The following is a 22265-nucleotide window of genomic DNA, read 5'->3' as shown; positions in this document are numbered from 1 at the left end:
TGTTTTATTTCTTTATAGTGGATTGCAGTTGAATACAAGAATAAATATCAATTCCATCAAGAGGTACAGTTAGAATGACCAGATTTGAGTAATACTTTTTGCCCTTCAGGTAGTTGTCCAAAAGTAGTTTGTCAGTAGAAATCTTGCATGAAGTTGGTTGTGGCTAGCTTGGAAAGTTGTTGTTTGTTTATTTGGTTTTGTTGTTGCTGTTGTTTTGTAAAAGTACATGCAAGACCTGGGAGGCCCTTTTGAATTCATATGTGGGTTCTGTCTGTCCACAGTGAAACATAATGGCCCATGTAGGGGAATGTTGCATTACTGTCTCCCAGATAAATGAGTGACTGAGTCTTAAATTTATTCTCATTGAGATTTAGTCTTTATTAATATAAGTTACATCCTGGAGTTCAGCTTTGTCGTTGATTAAGGTATATATTTTTGTTGCTGTTTATTGTTGTGGGAAAAAAAATGTTTCCATAATACTGATGTCCAAATAGATTTTAATCGGTGGCATCATATTAAAAAATAAAAATAAAACCTTTAAAAGAATGACCTTTTAGGTCAGTATCCTACATTAGTGGTGCCATTTTAATCCTGGCATTTCAACTGGGTGTAATTTTAGTTGCACTTGTTCCCAGAGCTGTTGAAGATGTCCCTAGCTGTCAGTGGAGCTCACTGACTATAGCAGTGACATATGTTCAGACTGTTGTTCAGTCATGTTCTATACATACACAACCTGTGTGATCATTTCTGTGCGAGAGCAGTGCAGACAAAACTCTGCTACATACTGTCTGCTTTCATTTTCAGTCCCTGGAAGTTTGAGCACATCAGTATTGGCTTTCTGTCCCTGCTCCTGAGGGATGATAGGATACTGCCTGTCCGTGCCATCAGGTTTTTTGTGCAGTGTCTCAACCATGATGCAATTGTAGTTCGTAAGGTAAGACCAACATAACTACCTCTTTGATTTGCAGCCCAATGGGTTTTAGCACAGATGTTTGCTGTTCTGCTGTGATGCAGTACGAAAACTGGAGGGTGCACCCCTATGCACCTGAAGGGATCTGTTGTTGTGCGGACTACGTGACTGGCCTGAAAGGGTCAGTAACGTGTTACAGTGTTTCATCCTGAAAGGGATGGATACTTCTAGCAAAAACAACAGTGACCCTGAAAGGGATGAATACTTCTATCAATAACAACAGTGACTGATTGGCAAAGGAAGAAAGAACTTATGTTTCTTGTGTAAGCAGAACACAAGAAACTAGGATAAGGGAGTACAAGAACAGCTGCTTGCACACAAGCCTCTGCTTTGTTTCACACTTGCTAATTGTTTACAATCTTGTAGTGTATCCAGTCTATAAAAAGAATGAGCCTTCAATAAACATTGCTTTTGCGCCACCAGAGCCTAAGCCCATGTCCCAGGCATCTTGAGCTGGTCTCCATCACCCACCTTCCTACAGACATTTCTGTGCTTAAAAGCTTTTAATCCAAGAGTCTTGGTGATGCTAGAGCTACACTAAATGATGGGAAGTCTGTAAACTGTGAAAACATGAAATGTGCCTATTTGTATTTATTTAATTTAGAATCCTTTTATGTATGTGTGGGTTTGTTTTGGGTTTTGTTATTTTATTGTTAGCTTATTTGTTCTGTGCTTGCACCTTCCATTCTGCTTGTCTCCTTAGTGAGACTTGAAGGTAATGGCCACCTCCTTGTGGAGCAGGGAGATGTTGGTGCTCTACAAATGCCACCCTTGATTCCTGTCTGCTGAATGACTGAAACTGCAACCACTAGTGTGGAGAAGTTAGCTGCAGTGTTCGTTGGGTTTTTAGGGCAGAGAAGCAGGCTTAAACTGTATCTGATGGGATGATGAAACAGCCTTCTGGTGGGAAATGTATGAAATGGATGTGGTCATCCCTGGTTCTGTCTTTTAGGTGGCCATCTCAGCTGTGGCTGGTGTTCTTAAGCAGCTCAAGAGAACACACAAGAAAGTGCCCATATGCCCATATGAAATAAGTAAGTTCTATTTAAAATATGAGATTTTAACAGGTTCTTTAGATTTTTCTGCTTAAAGTCAACATGGAATCTCAAGCTTTTTATTTCTCTCTGGTTAATGTCCCATTCAAACAAAAGAGGTAATACTAAACAGTAAATTTTTTGTCTTTTTTAGAAGCATTGTGTACATGTTACGTTATTATGTATTAATATACTTTATGTGTTGTAAATATTACGTGTGTCACTTTGTATTTGTATATATTAAACTATTCAGTTATTTTTAGTGAGTTAAAACTTCAGAGATACATTATGGTCATTCTCCTTTCAAAAAGCCTTGTACTTTGTGAGAATGCCTTGTATGCCTTCTTTGTCTCAGCATTTCAAATGGCAGGTTTATTTAAATTCATAAAGGAATTTCTACTATTTCTATTGAGTACTGCTTTTAATCTCACAGAGCAAATCTTGGTACAGATTTGACGGGGAAAAAACTGACCAAAGATGCAAACTTAGGTTAAGTAAGTTGCGATGTTTACTGGAGCTGTTGGTGAACAATTTTGATAGCACCTAAATTATTGTTGAACTAGGTGGAAGCCCTAAGCCTTCGAGTATTCAGGCTGGTGACAGACTGGATAACCAGTGGCTGCACTATGACAGTCGGAGCTTACCAAAGACTAAGGAGGCGTGGGAGTCGTGCTGTTTTGTGGAGAAGACACACTGGGGGTATTACACCTGGCCTCAGTGAGTACTGTTAACCAGTTGCATCAACTGATCATGAAATTCAGCAGAAAAAAACAGAACTTAAGTAATGTGTACTATATATATATATTTTTTGATTGATTGAACAACAGTAACAACAAATTATTTATCCTTTTTCTTTTTACCACCTTCACGTTTTTCAGTTCCTACTTGGCGTTCTTCGGTGTTGTGGGTACTATAAGTGCTTACCGTTTATTTCTATTAAACTTCTTCCATCAAAATTATACACTGGTTTAAAATTAAAAATGCACATTTGAAAATAGTGTGATTTCAAAATATGTGTAGCAGTCTATCACTAGTAGTTCCTGGATTGCTTGCAGTACCATTGTCATTATAGGCTTAATTTTTTGCTGTAAATTTTCTTGCAAGTTTGGCTTTCTTGAAGTCAATGAATCCTATTTTTAATATAGCAAACACAGAAAATGATGGTAACTTTTACTTTGAAACATTACCTTTTTTTTTTTAATGTCCAGGACTATGACAGTTTATGCTCCAGTTGAGCAGCAACCAAAGCTTGGACGAAGAAGAGATGAATTGACAGAGGTAAAGATTTTAGTGAATTTCATTTGTGTGGATTTTCTTTATTCTGCTTCTCCTTTTTACTCTTTCTTTCTATCTACACTTTTTAAATGTTATCCACAGATTTATGTAGTTGTGGAGATTAAATTCTTTGTTTTAACCTAAGTATTTTATTTGGAAAATGCTTACATAAAACATCTGGAAACACATTGCTTGATTGAAAAGATGGAGATTGAGCTCAAATACTGAGTCATGGTTACAATCATGTTGTTAACTAGCCATAAGTGATACTTGTTCAGAGCCTAGATCCTCAAAGAGCATTTTTAAAAGCATTTTTCTGCTTCATTTCCATACCAACTGTGTTAGCATATAAGAAATTACTTTATATACGTTGCATTTCCTCTATCAGTGATAATAGTATAAGTGTGTTAATGAGAATGTCATTGTTAACTTTCAAAACTATCAGATTTGGTAGGAGGTAATTAATGACAGTGGGAATTACTTCTTTGTATTGGTTGTTCAAGTGAAAGGGAGAAGATGATCTGAAGTCATTAATAGGGTTAAAAATTAGGTGGCACCAAAAACATTATGTAATATTCTCCTTAAAACTAAAGAGAGAAATGGAGAATCCAGGCATGTTTTCTGCCAGAAGTAGAAATAAAATGGAAATGGCTCTTGAAAAGATTGTGATATCACTGTGGTGATGAAACACTGCAAAGCTAATCCTCTTTTTCTTCTTTTTCAGGCAGAGCAAATTATATATGATCATTTTTCTGATCCCAAGTTTGTTGAACAGTTAATAAAATTTCTGTCTTTAGAAGACAGAAAAGGAAAAGACAAATTTAATCCTCGCAGATTTTGCCTCTTCAAGGTAACTGGAGCTCCACAACCAAATTGAATTCCTTTTTGCAGATAATTATCCCACTGTGAAAAAGTTGCACACATCTTGTGTCTTACTGTTGGGAAATATATATGTTGCTGTGCTTAATTCCATTAACCCTTCCTTTTGAACTGCTTGTGGAAAGAGTAATTTGGAAGTCTGTAGGATGCAATATGTAATTATAAAAGCATTGTACTTTCACTTTCTGCGTATTCAAATCTGAAATTCTTCATTATCATATGTTCTTACAAAGACAATAGTTAAGGCCTACAATTAGTGAAAGCTAATTTGTCTTTTACAGGGCCTTTTTAGAAACTTTGATGATGCCTTTTTGCCAGTTCTGCAGCCCCATTTGGAACGCCTCGTGTCAGACTCCCATGAAAGCACCCAGCGATGTGTTGCTGAAATTATAGCTGGCTTGATAAGAGGTTCTAAACACTGGACATTTGAGAAGGTGCTGTAGTACTATTTTTGAGTGGCTCTTGACAGTTAAGGGATAAGCTTGGATTATTAGATGCATTCAACCTGTGAAATTGAAGGCTGTTGATGTGTCATTGAAGTCCAAGAAAGGGCTGGAAGAAGTTATATGTAATGGTCCATTGCAGTTCCTAGCTTGGTTAGGAGCCTGTATAATGGTAGGTGATAACAAAATGCTACAGTGTAAAACAAAAAAAATAGTTAGCTATTAAAGTCTTAGCAAAGCTGACGTCTTCTGTAGCTTTCCAATTGGAATAAGTGCTGCTTATGTTCAATTCAGGCCTGTACATTTTTATTTAGCTGCACTTTGATGTCTGGTATTTCTATGCTAAGAAGTAATTCTGAGAGAACTAGTGTTTTCATTTGAAAACAAATAAATAAAGTGGGGAGGGAGTGCTTTAGGTGTTTAAAACTGCCCTCCTACCAAAAGCAAAGCGAGCATAGGCTGATATGTAAATAGTGTGTGCAGACTGATTGTGTTTAAGTCACTGTGAATATGGTGCTCACATAACCTGCAGTATTTCAAAGCACCTTGCAAAAAAAGGATATATTCCTGAAATCTTAGCTCTGATGCTTATTCCCTTTTACAAATGTTGTAGAATAGCAACTCCTAGAAATAATCTTTTCCCATGTTTTGAGAAGATGGAAGGAGTTGGGTTCACACAGCGTAAGCAGCCATTAATTAGACAAATCTTGTGGTTTGCCTTCTTGCTGAGCAGGTGGAAAAACTTTGGAAGCTTCTCTGTCCGTTGCTTCGAACAGCTTTATCCAACATTACAGTGGAGACATACAACGACTGGGGCACATGCATAGCAACCTCGTGTGTAAGTAGTGCAGCTTCACTTTTGGAACGTTGTGTCAGGATGACCAGGTTGCACAGGTGTGTAAAGAAGAGTTTCAAAACAGTGGATACATTTTTATCAGCTACAACTAAGAGCTGTAAATACAATATGTAAGTGACATCCATTGAAAATCTTAGAGCTGCTTAGGTAATTTTCTTCTGCTCATCACGGTTAGATAATGTAACATTTCAGAAAGGAAATAAAGCCTTCATTTTGTACCTCTTCAGAAGAGCTGTATGAGTATAATGGGTGATGTAGAAGTGTGCTCTTACTGTGTTGATCACTAAGCAGCATTGTTCAAATTACACCTTCTTGCTTCAGAAGTGTGCAGGTGTGGAAAAATTACTCGCCAGTTATCTTCTAATAAAGTAGCATTTCTGTGCACTGTGGTGGGCTAAGGATCCTCTGAGGAGGAGAGTGAATGGTGGGTCACAAGTATCAGAAACTCTGCAGTCACTCAGCAAAGTTCAGCATGGCTTGTCACCCAAAATGCTGACAGTTAATTAGTAAAATTCCTGTGTCAAATGTGATTATTCATGTATGTAGAAAAGAAAAACAACTCATGTTTCTTCTGTTCTATATTACTTGGTTTACCAAGCAGTTAAAAACTTATTTTTGTGTGTAGTTTCACTGTACTTTCTTCATATTGGATTTTGTTGTGGCAAAAGTATTTAACCTTGCACTTCCTTAAAAAAAAATAAGCTCAAGCTGTGCAAATAAAATCTTTGTCAAAACTTAACTCGTTTAAGCAATATTTACATACAAACCTCTAATGTGCTTCGTGTTTCTGATACCTGCTTATTTTCAGGAGAGCAGAGATCCTAGGAAACTGCACTGGTTATTTGAATTGCTGTTGGAATCTCCATTGAGTGGTGAAGGAGGATCATTTGTCGATGCATGGTAAAATTAATTGTAACCATTTGTGGCTGAATAAAGGAAATAAAAGCATGGATGAAATACATTGAGACTGTATTGTGGCAGCTGGCTTGTAGAAGCAAAACTGGTCTTTTTTGGTTAGCTTTCTCAACACAGTGGCAGTTTATTCATCAAGTTTCATGCCCTTAAATGTAGTTAATAGAATGTGAAGTTTTGGAACTGGCATAACAGCAGTACTGTTCTTCCATTCTGTGATGTTAATCCATCTATGCACACAGCCCACACAAAGGCACTTCTGGCTTTGACACACTCAACACTGAAAACAAGATTTTGGGGTGGCTGGAGAAGGGAGAAACAGTTTGGTATGACTGTAAATGTCTTGTTCTGATTTCTAGCCGACTTTATGTGCTACAAGGTGGCCTTGCACAGCAGGAATGGAGAGTACCAGAGCTGCTGCACAGACTGTTAAAGTACTTGGAACCTAAACTCACCCAGGTTTACAAAAACGTTCGAGAGAGAATAGGAAGGTCAGTGTTCAGTTCAATTTATTTTTTTCTTTTCATGGTATTTTGGTAACTGAGTCTCTTAATAGCTACATGGAAGTGGTGACTGTTATCTTTGTGTGTGTGAGTTCTGCTGGATCGAAATTATGTTATCATTAACAAACTTGCTTCAGAAACTGAAGATGAGTTCTCCATTTTTACTTCACGCATGTGGCCTGTTATTTTTATGTATGAGATTTCTAAAGCTCTTAGGAACAAGTTAACGTTGCGCTAGTAAGACATAATTATGCAGGGAGCTCTTTAAAAGTGGTTTAACAACTACTTGCAGATCTGTTTAGGGGAAGGAAGAGTTTGTGGTTCAGTGACTGTTTAGCCCTGCTTGCTTCAGTTATCTGCAAAGAGGCTATTTGGAGAACATTTGTTTTTAAATAAGATGGGAGGAAATGTGCTTTTGATGTTCAGTACTTATTAGTTTAGCAAATTTCTGTAAGATCACTTCTAGCTATATTCTTTGAACCACAGTCATGCTAACTGTATGTTGTTTCTTTGCCTTTCTTAGTGTTTTGACCTACATATTCATGATAGATGTTTCCTTGCCAAATACTGCTGCAACTAAGTCTCCTCGTGTCCATGAATTTACCACTCGAATACTTGAAAATCTTAAACCCCTCATGGAAGCAGATGAAGAAATTCAGAATCACGTTATGGAGGAGAACGGCGTTGGAGAGCAGGACGAGCGAACTCAGGGCATTAAACTCTTGAAAACAAGTGAGTTACTTAATGAGGTTAAATGGAGGTGTGTTAGGACACGATGATTGAGGATTGCAGGTCATGTAGCTGCAGTACAGAGCTTCAGTTCACAGATCTGTACTGTAACAAGGGGTAACTATTTCAGGTCTGAGTTTCAAAGTCAACTTCAGAGAGTCCAACCTAACTGCCAGCACAGTGTAACACAGTGTAATATACAACAATCCCCTGTGCTACTCTAGCAAAGAACTTGGTTTATCGTTTATTGTCAGATTATTATTATTTACCTTGTTCAGTGACTGTTTCTCTTTTTAAAAACAGTTCTGAAGTGGTTGATGGCAAGTGCAGGACGGTCCTTCTCTACAGCTGTCACAGAGCAACTCCAGCTTTTACCCTTATTTTTCAAGGTACCTGCTTTAATTGCTGCTGTATATTAGTAATGTTTGATGGAAAAAGTGATGCTACATATAAACCAAAGTTACAAGGGCATTCTTATTTAAGAAGAAAACCAACAATGGCATCAGAAAACATGCATACTGAATGAGGCCCAAATGTTTTCTTATGCTAATGTACACTTACAGTTGGTAAATCTTGTCTACTAACTGGCTTTCTCCAAGTAATGACTTAAAGATGAATGTCCCCTATATTTATTACTTGCAGGTGAAAAGCATGTTAAATTCATGAATGAGTGCATGTTATTGCTGTCCTAATCTTTATCTCCTAAGTTTCTTCTTTTGTTCCATGATGGAACAGATCTTTCTAGGTGGCAGCACCTCTAATCCTTGTACTACTTAATGAAGTTGTGTAATTTAGTGCCACATTTATGAAATAATGCATATTTGCATGCTCAAAAGCATGTTTTGCTTTAAATAAGCATCAGCCAATTATCCAGCAGTGATATAAATTACCCCAAAAAGAGGCTTATTTATGCAAAAATGAAATTGAAATAACAATAAAGCTTTCAGTTCTTGACCTACATCTAAAATAATACATAAATAGGATTTCACACCAGAAGAATTGCTGTGGGGAACTAAAGCCTTAAAAAACACCCACTTAATCATCAAGAACTTCAGACTAGCCTGACAGTTTAGATCAGTAACATGTGGTGCAATAGAAATGCTTAGCTCTACCAGGTGAGCTTTTTCTGAGATGAACAAAGATGTCAGTTGAGATTATTGTTGAGAATGTAGATCAGATTTTTTCCTAGTTTACTGCTCTCTTATGAGATTAAACCTTTTTACTTTTTTTTCAGGATTTTGCTGTTAGCAGTGCTTAATTCCCAATGTTAGTTTTTCGCTCTCTTCCCTTTGATCTTGTTCTACAGATTGCACCAGTGGAAAATGACAATAGCTACGATGAACTCAAAAGAGATGCAAAGATGTGTTTATCATTAATGTCTCAGGGTTTGCTGTATCCTCAGCAAGTGCCTTTGGTACTTCAGGTGCTAAAACAAGTGAGTCTGATCAAAACAGCTCAAAGCTTTGTGTTATCTGGTGCATTTTTGTTGTTTTGCTTGTTTATTATTATAAATTGTTTAAACAATTGTGTGATTTGGGAAGTAAGTGTGGGAAAAAAAGATTATCTGGAAAAGAAAAGTTACTTAATTTGCAACTTTCCCAAAAGGTTTTTAATATTTTTAGCTTTTTGTATGTTATTCACTTTTCTTCACGTTTTTGTTTTGTAATATTATTTATTTTTCCTTGTAGACAGCAAGAAGCAATTCTTGGCATGCTAGGTATACCATATTAACCTACCTCCAGACCATGGTGTTCTACAATCTCTTCATCTTTCTCAACAATGAGGAAGCAGTCAATGACATTAGATGGCTGGTTATAAAACTCCTGGAGGATGAGCAACTTGAAGTAAGTCACATCAATGCTCAGCTGTTTAGCTTCACATGACTTCACCATGACTGGTTTCTTCACTTGGTCAAGTTTATGAACAAAACCTACCAGGTGTAAATTAGTAACTTAGCATTCTTTCTGTTTTGAAAATATATACAGCTTTATAGAATTTCTGTCATACTCTGTTTTTTTTTTTACTTTAATTAATGTAATTAATACTTTAATTTTCCATTTCAGAAAAGCAGCTGTTCACAATGATGAAAATTCCAGTTGTTCATACTTTTTAAAAGGAATTGAATATTACTTTCAGTTTTGAGCACAGCTGAAGCAGTGATACTCTCATCCTCTATAAATACTAGCATGGGTGTTGGTAGGAACTTAATTTTCAACAAGGTGAAATACCTTCCTGTTTGAAAATTCTATAAAACTGCTATTTATTGCTCTGTAGATCTGTTTCCCATTTAATTGTATTAGCTAATTAATGGCAATTTAGCATCCCACTGACTAAATTACTTCTTTACTTGCAACTGGTGGATTTCTCTTAGTTTTGGAAAAGTTGCATGTGTAACAAAGCAATCTCACATATGCTGTTACTGATCTTATATTATTCAAGAAGGTGATCATTTGCAACCTCACACAGAATCATAGAATTATACTTGTCACTCCTATGAGTTTTCTCTTAGTTTCTTGAGCTAGTAATACTTCATTGTATACAGACAGGGGGAGATAACATCCAAAGCCTTGGCTTTGGTACCTGTGTACTATTGAAGGTCCTGGAGTGTTCCAGGAGAATAGCATGCCCTGAGAAGTGCTATCAGGGTTGGCAGATAAAAGATAAAAATGAGGGGTGGGAGGGAAAGGCTGCCTTGGTGTGATTCATCATCTTGTTTGTCAGACTTCCAAAAGCTGGAGAGGAATCACAGAAATATTTTGTTCTGTACAACAAATGCACAGAAGCGAAGGCTTGTATTAAATGAAATTAGTTTAAGAATGTTTAGTTGTGTTCAGGCTCAGTGAAGAGCCTTTCCTGTTAGCCTTCCATCTGTTCAACTTGCCCTGCAGCATCGTTTTCACTGTCATTCTGTTTTGTTTGCATTGTTAGCAAACATCAAGGAAATCCATCTTTGGATTGTTTGTGTGCTTTCTTCTTTCTAGAAAAGAAAAGTGAAGTATGATACCCTTCTGCCAAAACTCAAGTCCTGCTGTAGTTCTTCCTGAAGTTACACTAAAAGCAGCAGTTACACCTGAGATGGGAAGCTTGCTTTTGTGAACAGGGAATTGGAAATAACTTGAAATACATGAATTAATACTTAATGTTTGACATAAAAAGAACAGCACTTGGATAATTCACTCAGTCATGCCAATATTAATCTTGAGATGATCTCTCATGTCTTTCATGTCACTATTAGTTCTACTGAAAGCAAAGCCTAGAAATCCTAGCCAGGTTGTTGCCTGCAAGTCAGAACACTTCATAATCTCATATAATTTTGAAAAATACCTTTTATTCACTATAATGCACTTTAGCTGTTTTACACGTGCCAAATTGTTCCTCTGTGCTAACAGAGGTGCAAATCAAAGCTTTACCCATGTTCATAACCACTTATAATCACATTGCTATCATGGAAGCTTGAATGTTTCTCTGAAAAAAGGAATCTTGTCAATTATTTTCAGCAATGAACAAGGTGAAGTATTTTGTAAAGTGATTTCTGTGTTTGTTGAGAATTCTCTGATGCTGGGTTTTGAACATGAGTGTCGTTGCAGTAGAACCCCTTGCTTTAGCTGGTGTTGGGTATCTTTACCCTGGTTTTTGTCAGTGAGGATGATTGCAAAAGACTTCTGCGAATGGCAGGGACCGTGTGGAACGTCAAACAGCAGTGTGACTGTTTGAATGCAGGTTCCATGCTTCCAGCTGCAAACATAGGTCTCCTGGATCAAAGGTTGCTGTACTGGGGGAAAGCTGTTGTCTTAAAGCGAAGGAGGAATCATGAACCTGGTTGAAGTACAGTGGCTGAAAAAAGAAACAATCAAAAAACCAACCCAAATACAAAAAAAAAAAAAACCTGCTGTGATCTTTTAGCTGGCCAAGGAGAAAGAATATACACTCCAGAAAAATCATGTCTGTGTGTATAGAAGTATAACCACTGCTAAATATCTGATTTTCGTATTGCCGTAACGTAATCATCATATCAGAGCAGGAGGAATCATTTGCAGTTCTATTTACTCAGTCAGAAGTAAAGGAAAAGTGAAAGTGCCTGTATTCAACTTGAGGCTATGTTTTAGGGGATAACCAACTTTATATGGAAGCATCTTTTCTACACTTTTGAATTCACTCTGGGGATCTATGTGGTGGATAGGTGTTCAATTTGTTCCTATTTTTGTAAGTCCATGTATGGAATACACAGAATGCATGCATGGCTTGATAAGCACCTTTCTTATGACACTGCAGTATTACAGTAGCTGGAGTATTTCCATGTGTAAGTTGTCTTCTGCACTTGCTGCACTTAAGTTTTGCTTGTGCTGTTGATGGTGTTTGTCTTGCTTGTGTTACCTTTTGTTCTGATCCTGTTGTGATTTTGTAGATCTTGGTCAGTCAGTTCTGAGCAACTACCAAAAAATTACTCTGCTACTCCTCCACAGCTTTTACATTCGGTGGGCCGTCATGCGAATATGGTGGTCTATAAATTATTTGGATGATGTGATGCATGATTAGTTTTTTAATCCGATTTTTAAAGCTTTGCTTCTAGGAGCTTCTTGCAACAAAGCATTCATTTTATTTAGATTATTAGTTTAGAAATGAAAATGGTTCTAATACAGCAAATAATGATGTAAATGAATACAGCTCACTTGGGAGCTTGCTCACTTTACAGCCAAGCTTCTGCCTCTTTTGGGTCTTGCATCAGCACTTCATGTTTCATTTAATAGCCTCGTCCTTAAGAGACTCACAAAGTGCTGTTAAACAATACTGGCAGACTTTCAGTTCATATTTCTGCATGCTGTTAACAAAGGTTGAATAAAATGGCGTAGAAATTTAAATGGCATGAAGTCTCAAGAGCTTGTTGTTAACTAACTGTTTAATTATTGTAGCTCTTGCAGCTATACTTACTGCTTTGTGGAGGTTCAGAACATTGTGTTCAAGGATGTAATTGATTATAATCTACTGCACTGGATTCAGAGCATTGGTAGATGTTTGTGCTTCAGATAGACAAATGTTCTGGTTGCAGTTACTTGTGACAGTTTGTACTTAGCAGTAAATCAGGCAACAGCTATCAGTACTTCAGCAAATCGATTGAGTTCTGTGTTTGCTAAATGTCACAAGGATTTTGTCAGCCTGCAGTCATTTAAAGTGAAAGTGAGTTTGAGGGAATCCAGTGGTCTTCTAGTTGAAGAATGTTATGCTTTGGTCAGATTTGAGTAAGTGGAGTGCATTGGTAATTACTGATAGCTTGAAAGCAGGTGATTGAGTTGTCTGTACTTGTAATCCAGTAGCAGTGTAGAGGGAGTTAAAAAGCAGATCTGTATTTTAAATCGATTGGCCAGCAGGTTGAAATTGCAGTAGGTTTTGTTCCTTTGGGCTTCAGTGTTAGAGGAATATTTGTCCAAGCAGTGGTTCCATTTTTATTCCAGTAATAAAACAAAAAAACAAAAGAACTGGTACCCAGTAAGCAGTGCTGGAGCATTAAAGAACTGAATTGTCAACTGTGAACCACTGAAGTTTAGTTGTTGGTTATTAACCTGGTGCCTGTAAATTCTCAAAGAATTCTCAGGTTATTCGAGCTGATTTGGTTCCACCCATGACATTCTGTAAATATACTTTGTGCCTTCTGTTGAAGAACTTCTGCTTTTGTCAGCTCTCATGTCTGCACATACATTTGAGGGGTGGGAGGAAGAATGCTTTTGAATAAAATGTACCTTTTTGAGGGTTGGTTGGTTTTTTTTTTCAGTTGGTAAAACTAACATTGATACAAAGATATTAATGAAACTGTATGGCATGTTCTTTGGGATGGCTCATCTTGTTTTCATTCAAAGCGTTTTCAGACTACCTAAGGCTAAGCTTGTCTGTGATGGCTATTTCTTGACAATGAAGTTAAATTACATTATTTGCTCAAGTAGTAGCTCACGTTCTGATGGATGTAGAGGCAGTTCTGTATTGCAGTAGAGTTATGCTCATTAGTTTTCTAAAGAGCTTTGTAGCTAAATAGTAGTATGTGACCTATGAGACAGCAGGACGAAAATGTTGAGGCTTTCCCTGGTCGAAGACTGGTAACTTGGCCTACCTGGATGTGCTTGAAAGTGTGGAGGTAATAAATACTTGCTGCTTGCTGTGCATGTTTGCTTAGTAATTGTGGTATGTACTGTCTCTGGTTGCAGGTGAGAGAAATGGCTGCTACCACACTCAGTGGTCTTTTACAGTGCAATTTTCTCACTATGGATGGTCCCATGCAGACCCACTTTGAACAGCTGTGCAAGATGAGGTTACCAAAAAAACGGAAGCGAGACCTGGGTTCAGTTGTGGATACAATTCCTTCTGGTGGTAAGAAAATGGCTTCACAGACCCAAACTGTGCATTTCGGGAGCAGGTTAAGAATAAGCAAACAACTCGTGCTGCCTTTAAGTGTTCATTCTGCAAGCACTCCAGATGGAATTGGATTTATCCTGTGGTTAAGTATTTAGAAATTAAAGACAGATCTAAAGAAACACAAGGTGGTTGTCCATGCAAATATTTCTCATTTCTAAGTATCTGTAACCCATAATAAGCAATCAGTTGTTCCTTCTATAACCTGTTCTACCATTTCTATGAGTGGTATGGTGCAGTCCTAACACTGTATTCCTAGGTTAAATTAACTTACTACTTCTCCCAGAATTGAGACTTGAGATGGCTTCATTGCCCATGTGTGCACTTCATATAATTAAGATGATGAGGGGAAGCTGTTTCCTCAGTAAAGAAAATTCCGTAGCTGCTACAACATAATTTCATACCTCACCCAAGTTAAGTTCCCTTTCTTATTGTGCCCTTTATTAGGGACTTTGCTTTCTGTCCAAGTGTTTAGTGTCTCTGGTCACATTCTGTTAACTCAGGAGGACTGGGTTTCCAGCCCATCAAGTAGTTCTGTTGCTGGAGAGAACATTCTTTTAATATGGGAACAGTGGAGATGCACTATATGTTACTTGTGAGCTCTATAGGTACTTACATTCTTTATGCCAATAACCTAAAATAGCTTAGATGCTTGAGCAATGCCTTGGATAATAGAAATGCAAATGAATGAGCGTTCTGTGATTGCAGACTTGGTGAAACGCCATGCTGGTGTGCTGGGACTGAGCGCGTGTATTTTGTCAAGTCCCTATGACGTACCAACCTGGATGCCACAGCTCTTAATGGACCTCAGTGCCCATCTCAACGATCCTCAGCCTATTGAGGTAAAAATCCTGAGTAACACAGCACATCTGAAATATGTTGGACTCATTTTTAGTTCTCCTTTCCTTTGTGCTGCTTTCTGCTGCTTGCTTTCTTACTCATTATTATATTAAATTGGCTATATATAGTAAATAATGGGGTGGACAGTGATAGGACAAGGGGGAATGGTCTTAAACTGAGACAGGGGAGGTTTAGGTTGGATATTAGGAGGAAGTTTTTCACCCAGAGGGTGGTGAGGCACTGGAACAGGTTGCCCAAGGAGGCTGTGGATGCCCCATCCCTGCAGGCATTCAAGGCCAGGCTGGATGTGGCTCTGGGCAGCCTGGGCTGCTGGTTGGTGACCTGCACACAGCAGGGGGTTGGAACTGGATGGGCACTGTGCTCCTTTGCAACCCAGGCCGTTCTGTGATTCTATGAAATCATTGAATCCCTCTATTATTTTATTCTGCATATTTTGGACAATGCTCTCATGATTTTTTTGAGTAGTCCTGTGAGAAAAGATGAGTTGAACTTTGATCCTTGTGGGTTTGTTCCACCTTGCACAATTCTGTGCTTTCAGTTCTTGCTTTCAAACAAAGTATGAACAGCTGCAAGTGCTGTATCTGTGAGGAAATTCTCTGTAAGGTAAAAAGTCACTTTTGTGAATATGCACAAAGGTAGAATGGATATTTCCTAGATCTTCCTCCAAATCTATTCCAACCAGAACAGCAACAATAAAACTTTGTTAGAACAACGCTTTATAAGCATATATATATATAATATAATTATAATAATAATATAATAATAATTATAATGAGATTTTTAATTAGTTACTGATTTTACTCTGTGTATTTGATTTTTAACTTTTTCTATGTTAACCATGTGCTTGCTGCTGAAGAATTCCTTAACTTTAACCATATTGACTATGATGTGTTTTCCTGAATCAGGAAACTGAATTAATTGGACTTAATTTTTTAAAGAAAGATCTTTTTTTCTATGCATCCCGTGTGTTAGGCTCATCTGCTCTTTCTCCTGTTTTGAAATGAGCCATTGCTTTGAAAAACTCGAGCAAAAAGGGGAAAAAAAGGAACATTTCACTTCAAATCTTTTTTTTTTTTTTTTCAAATTCAAAACTGAACATCAAGAATCCATTCTGTAAGAACGTTAGAGTTGTGATGCTGATCAGAAGGCTATGACTAGAGCTGGGAAGAAATAAAATACTGAGTTCTCCAGAGCCGTTCTTGTTTTTGTGGCTGCTTCAACGCCTCTCTATTCAGCAGTTAGTTCTTGCTGTTTTTAAAGCTAGCTTTGCCACAGAGCTGCAATCTATGAATTTACACAGTGAGTGCTGATTGGTTGTTATGCAGATGACTGTGAAAAAAACACTCTCAAATTTCCGGAGGACCCATCACGACAACTGGCAGGAGCATAAACAGCAGTTCACAGACGACCAGCTACTGGTGCTTACTGACCTCTTGGTTTCACCGTGCTATTATGCGTAGGTAGGTAAGATTGCTTCTGTCAACCTGTGTCAAAAAACATCAGTCTGAGGAAATCTGCTCTAGCTTGCCAGCCTAGCATATTGTAGGAAGTAAACCTTAAACCATGGGGAAAATTCAGTTGCCAGATGTAAGTCCTTTGCCCCTCCAGTGATCTGTTCAGCATCAGATTTTGGGGGGTAACTGCTGTTGTCCATTTTCTTCTTGTGTCCCTGTACTAGCCTAGTGTTCTGGTGGGACCCACACTCTTGTTTTGAATATGAACTTTGCCTCTCATCATTTTTTGCCAGTTGCTTGCCTTCTCAATGCCTGTCAGTTTATCACTAGAGCAAAGTGCTCGCTGCTTTGTTCTTCTGATGCCTCTGAGGACCTGAGCCTGTCACCCAGCAGTTTATCAGCTGGGTCTTGTGACAGGGAGCAACTGCTACCAAACTGTTCCCTCTTCCACAGAGGGAGCTTTGCTGTTGGGTGTCTCTTCACACAGACACAGATCCAGGAAGAGTGAATCTATTTCTAGACTTCCTTTTAAGCTGTAGGGGTTCTGAGCTCTACTGTATTGTGGTGTCTTGTGGTAGTGTTGAGAGATGAATTGAAATTTCAGTTTTATTTCATTCTGTGGTGATGGCACGAAGCAGTAATTGTTTTGAATTATTTTTATTTCAGATTCCTCCTGGAAAAATGAGTATGTAGGAGCCTTTCTGCAAAATAAAGGATGCTCAAATTGGAAAAAAAAAAGTTGTTGAAAGCTTTGTATTCGAAATCCTGATGCCTAATCGAAACCACTTTTAAATGCAAATGTAGGGGCCTGGTTCTATTCAAGAGAATTTCACCTCCCCAGGAGTAGCTGTGGGAGTCCCCGAGTCTCCTGTAACAGTGCTGGCAGATGCTGATTGTGAGTTTATTGCAAGCCCGTTGCCATTGGCCTGCGCTACATATCACTCTTGTTTCTGCTTTATTGCACACAGTGACTTACACAGCACATTTCTTGCCCTCTTTTTTCTGACCCTTCCTCCCAGCTGCTTCCTGACATCAAAGATGCAGAACCGGAGAGTGCTGCAAATCAGGATATTCTCAGTGAAGCTCTCCAGTTCTGTTGATGCATCTTGTAATCTAGTCAGCATAAAAGACCAGGAACCTATCTTTCTCAGAGTTTATTTTTCACTACTCGGATTTGAGTGCCCACCAGGTGAAGGGCTCTGTATCATTCAATCCATCTCAGGACAGGATTGCCTTTTTCTATCTTGTTGACATGTAAATAGCTGGTCTTGTCTGCGCAGTGTAGATTACGGCAAGACAAAATGGGGAAGTGAAAGCTCTTACTGCCTGGCCAGGTCTTGGTAGATAGCTTGTCCACGTGTGGAATAAAAATCCGTGATTACCTGCATATTGTTAAGGATTGAAAGGCGCTGGGTGTTGTGCATAGCTATGGTATGAAGTTGTGGACTGTGAAGCAGTGGTTGAATTTACAGAATGAGTTGTATGCGCAGTGTGAAAAGGCGCTGGATGGCTGACTTTTTAACTGTGTGCTCATAAAGATTGTCGCTGTTTGAGCAAGCACACCTTGTTCAATGATTGTGGAAGCTCTGTATTTTATTTTATTTTTTGCCTGCAGCTTTGTTCAGAGACTATCTATTGGCTATTTAACAACATGTTTAATATGTGTTACATAGTTGTAAAAGACTGTATAAATTGTAGAGGCATTGCATTGACAAAACATTGTACAGTTTGCAACCTTTTACATAATACCATTGTGAGATTAATTTGTAAAGATTCATACTTAGATGTTAATAATGTAGTAGTTCTGGCTTTTGTATCAAATCAAATGCCATTCTTAGTTTTCTAAATTATTTTCCTTAACAGACTATCTCTTCATGTCTAAGAGGCAGAGGATTTGTTTCAGTTTTCTTGTATCTCACTATTACTGTCTCATTCAGATTTTAATGAACGTTTGTGGCCATCTCTAAATGCTGACATCACATGTTCTGATGTGATGAGCTCATAGAACATGAGGTACCTTGAAACAACGTGTAAGCTGGTGTGTTTCAACTTCCATGCGACCCTAGAGGAGCACTGGCACATTTTGAGTGATCTACCTGCTGAGTGTGTGACTCATTCCAAACTTCAAAGCACAGCAGTGTTCCTGGTGCAGTATTTAACGAGTGTCAGCACACAGATGTAACCACTGTATAGCGTAGTGCCAAAATTATGATCTCAATTGTGGACGTAGTTTATGACCCAATAAATGGATTGTTTGTAACATCTGCTTTTGCGTGTGTGTGTCTCTAAAGTGGAAATCTCTTCTTTTGAGGACGTAACTTTGAGTTGTTTGCTGTGCTTTTGAGTTTTTTGTATGAGCCGTATGTTTATTGTGGAACTTGGCAGTGAGTTATGGCAGCATTAGGATGAAAGGTCTAGTGCTAATTACTGGCAAAATAGCTTTTATTGTTACATAAAAGCACCCTATTCCTGGTGAGACTTCAAACACAACCAACCAGCCTGAGGTGGACGCTTAAAATTGGGGAAATGAGTTTGAAGTGGAAGAAATAAAAATAATAGAACTTCTGCTGATCATCTTGATGGGGAAAAAAAAAGTGATCAAGTAGGGGAATAAAGCTTAAACTGTGCTTTTGGGTGGCACAGGTGGCAACAAGAATCACCTGAGCTCATTGGTGAGCTGTGTCATTAACAAGCTAAACTGTGTATTGATTTAAAAAACAGAAGAGGAGAAGGGATGGCCATTGTGTCTGATATGGCACACTAACTAGGGCTTGCAGTCCTTTCATATTGAATTATACACCTATTAGCCTTTTCACTTCTTTACCAGGCTGCTGGCAGACCTGTCCTTGGGACACAGGGATGAGTTCTGTCAGTTGTTCTGGTAGGCATCCCCAGTGTCCCATCCATACTTTCCGCTCAGTCTTGCGCTTTCTTTCAAAACTTCAGCATTCCTGGAATCCTGAGACTCAATTTTCTTTTTCTACCTACCATGCTGAGAAGAATCCCTGTAGCCTGGTAAGATGAAGGGGAGAAAAAAAAAGTTGATTCATAGAATGTTTTGCTGATGCTGTCCCTGCAAGATTTTAGCTTAAATTAGTCTGTAACTCACAGTAGGGTTAGTTGTACATTCTCACTGGCACTGTGCCCATCCATTCCCTGTCACAGAATAGAACCATTAAGGTTGAAGAGGACCTTTAAGGTAATCTGTTCCAACCATCAACCCCATCAGGTACTTTCTGTACAGTCACTCTGCAGAGGCTTTGCGAATGGGGCCCCAGTAAGGAAGGGAAAGTTAACCTAAACCTGACCTCAGACCTCCACGTTCTCCACAGGGTGGAGATAACCTGGTGGAGATGCTCTGGGGAAGAGGTTTAGTGGGATTACCCCAACATGGCACTTCAGGCACTAGGGCAGTGATAATTTCAGTCTGCTGCAAAGAAGTGGGGGTTTGATTGCAGGGGAAAATTCAACGGTGTGGAAGATGCAGATTATTGCTGAGGTGTTTATGGCAGTGTGCACAAATAACATGCAAGCTGTGGTTGGTTTGCACTGATGTTTTTTTCTCTCTCCCAGTCAACAGATGCCTCTGAGTTATTAAAAGATATTTAGGAGGAAAATCTCATGAGTTGATGTGAAGAAAGATTGCTACCCTCTTCCTAGGAAGGAGAATAACTCTCAGTAAAGCAGTTGTGAGTCCAGAGATCTCTCAGCACAGAATAAGGCTCAGATGGTTGCCTGCAAAGGTTGCTAGCAAAATCATCTGTGATTTCTGTATTAAGAGCACAATGCTTGAAGGAATTAGCTGTGTTCTACAGAGGCAGACTGTCCAAAGGCAGAGAGCCTTGCTGGCCACGATAGTTTTCAAAATCTAGAGTTGTGAATTGGTTTAAGGAGGGGAGCAAGAGTATGATAAAGAAAAGAGTAAATATTCCAGTGCCTTGTGTAAGATGTTGCAAAAGTTGTTGAAACTGTGATTGCTGCTTTCCAAAAGCCAGGCTCGTTTCTTTTGCTGCTTTCCCTTGCTCCAAAACTGGCAGCCTATTTGAAAGGGCTGGGCCAGTGAGATGCTTTGCTGAGCAAAAGGGACTGCACGGTGTTTCGTGTTCCCTTGGGATCTTTCTGCCTCAGTTCATCCCCTTGCTGAGTGAAAGCCTGTGTTCCAATGACCTCTTGTGGTTGCTGCCTCCTGCAGCCTTTGCAGGCACTCAGCTGGACACCCACCACTGCCTGCAGCATTTCTGTGTGCATCGCTGAAGTTCAGACCTTTGCCATTTTGCACATAAGCAGCTCTAAAATACTTTCAGAAGCACACGAGGTCAAAGTCAAGCAAACTCCTTTAAACTACGTGGACTTGCAAAGAAAAAAAAAAATCTCATCAGGCATTTGCAGCTTTATTTCTATATGTATTTCTATATGCGTGCTTCCACCTGCTAATCTAGTTACTAAGGGAAGTTCATCCACATCTGAGCATTCAGCCACCTAATGTAACGGTGGGAATTATTCAGCCTTTCTTATCTTTTTAAAGGGCTCCTGTTTGCGATTGTGTTCGTGTTGCAAATAAGTGACACCACAGCAGCAGCCAAGTCTAATGCAGGCATTAGGCATAATGTGAAACTAAGACAGAAAGAAGTTCTTACACAGTGCCTTGCTTCCAGCTGCGTGCAGCACATTGCCTGCTCTGGAAGGATGTGGATAGCATGTGCACATTAGTTTCACTTACCCAGAACAAGCATCTCAGTTTCCCCAGCATTAATCACTTTGAAGTAATTGAAGCTTGCATGCCTTGTTTAATCACACAGTTCAGCACTCTCTGGTGTTTGTGAATTAAAAACCTCGAGGGACGTTCTGGCTCCATGGAAAACCCCATACTGATTGAGGGCTCACCCAAAGAACTGAGGAACAAAAATACAAGCAAGAGTGAAAACAGAAGCAGTGGCCAATCTGGAACGCTTGAAGCCACGGGAAACAATGCAGGTGATGTTCTGCATTTGGGACTTTGCCTAATGCAAAGTGCATTCATCCATGCAGCCGTTTTAAGACCAAGGTCGTAGGATGCCCTGAGCAGAGTGCACCGCTCCCATGGCTGCTGGCGCTCCTGCGGCAGAGCGTGGTTCCACATCAGGACTGATTGCCAGCTGGGGGTTATGCTTAGCATGCCATGCCTGGCTGCTGCCGTGAGTCACGGGTTTACTGACAGAAACTGCTTTTACTTCTTTTAGAAGGAAATGTGTTGAAAAACAAACCATTGACGAGCTTTTGGATGTCAGCGTAACATGACAAAGCTCTTGTCTGCCTTGAGGCTTCCACAGAACACTGCCGTGCTTCTGCAGGATTGCTGGGGGTTGAGGCGGGCTACTAAGACGACAGACTCATATATTTGTCTGCATATGTAGAAACGTGCAGCATAAGGAGAAACGTGCAGCATAAGGCGAGTGCCGGCACATAGGGCAGAAGTTCTGCACCTCCTGCATTTTCACAGCACTTCTGTGCCTCGCCTGCCCGTGCTCAGTTTGTGCATAAAGCGATGGCGAAGGGCAGGCAGATGTGCTGCCCGAAGCGCTGACGATCACAGCCGGGCCCGTGCTCTGGTGGTGCTCGGCCGGCACGGAGCGGCAGCGCAGCCTCGAGCCGCTCGTTTGGGGTCTGGGCACGGAACGGTTGCGAGAACCCTTAAAGGCCGGCCGGCCCAACCGCCCCGCACGGAGCGGGAACCGCCGCAGCCCGCAGAGGCAGAACGGCGACACGGCGGCGTGGCTGAGGAGGCGGCGGCGAGCACGAGCCTCTCCGCAGCCGTGCCGCCCGGGCAGGCGGAGGTCCGGGGGGCCGCGGCTCCGCCGTGCGTGTACGCGGCCGGAGGGAGCGGGGCGGGAGGCGCCTCTGAGGCGGCCGCGCCGAGCGGGGAAGGGGCCGGGCCGCGGCGGCGGCGGCGGCGGCGGCGGCGGCGGGCGCC

At 39.9% G+C, this 22265-nt stretch overlaps 1 protein-coding gene across 2 annotated transcripts in view; it reads left to right on the top strand.

The window, feature by feature from the left end:
* PSME4 (proteasome activator subunit 4) overlaps positions 1 to 18577 on the top strand; it is a 64786-nt gene extending 46209 nt beyond the window's left edge. For both annotated transcript variants that reach the window (XM_042880840.1, XM_042880849.1), the window contains 17 exons: positions 805 to 934; positions 1923 to 2004; positions 2568 to 2721; positions 3213 to 3282; positions 4004 to 4129; positions 4440 to 4592; positions 5335 to 5439; positions 6266 to 6357; positions 6729 to 6860; positions 7396 to 7604; positions 7905 to 7990; positions 8908 to 9036; positions 9290 to 9445; positions 13796 to 13958; positions 14709 to 14842; positions 16187 to 16321; positions 16982 to 18577. In XM_042880840.1, the coding sequence (XP_042736774.1) occupies positions 805 to 934; positions 1923 to 2004; positions 2568 to 2721; positions 3213 to 3282; positions 4004 to 4129; positions 4440 to 4592; positions 5335 to 5439; positions 6266 to 6357; positions 6729 to 6860; positions 7396 to 7604; positions 7905 to 7990; positions 8908 to 9036; positions 9290 to 9445; positions 13796 to 13958; positions 14709 to 14842; positions 16187 to 16321 (2056 nt within the window). In that variant the 3' untranslated portion in view covers positions 16982 to 18577. The remainder of the gene's footprint in view (positions 1 to 804; positions 935 to 1922; positions 2005 to 2567; positions 2722 to 3212; positions 3283 to 4003; positions 4130 to 4439; positions 4593 to 5334; positions 5440 to 6265; positions 6358 to 6728; positions 6861 to 7395; positions 7605 to 7904; positions 7991 to 8907; positions 9037 to 9289; positions 9446 to 13795; positions 13959 to 14708; positions 14843 to 16186; positions 16322 to 16981) is intronic.
* Positions 18578 to 22265: the final 3688 nt, after the last annotated feature.

This window comes from Lagopus leucura, unplaced genomic scaffold (genome assembly GCF_019238085.1).
Source record: "Lagopus leucura isolate 7727_CA_CO unplaced genomic scaffold, USGS_WTPT01 Super-Scaffold_73, whole genome shotgun sequence".
Lineage (NCBI taxonomy): Eukaryota > Metazoa > Chordata > Aves > Galliformes > Phasianidae > Lagopus > Lagopus leucura.
The sequence above is the reverse complement of the archived record's forward strand: the minus strand, read 5'-3'. Positions and strand labels throughout refer to the sequence as shown.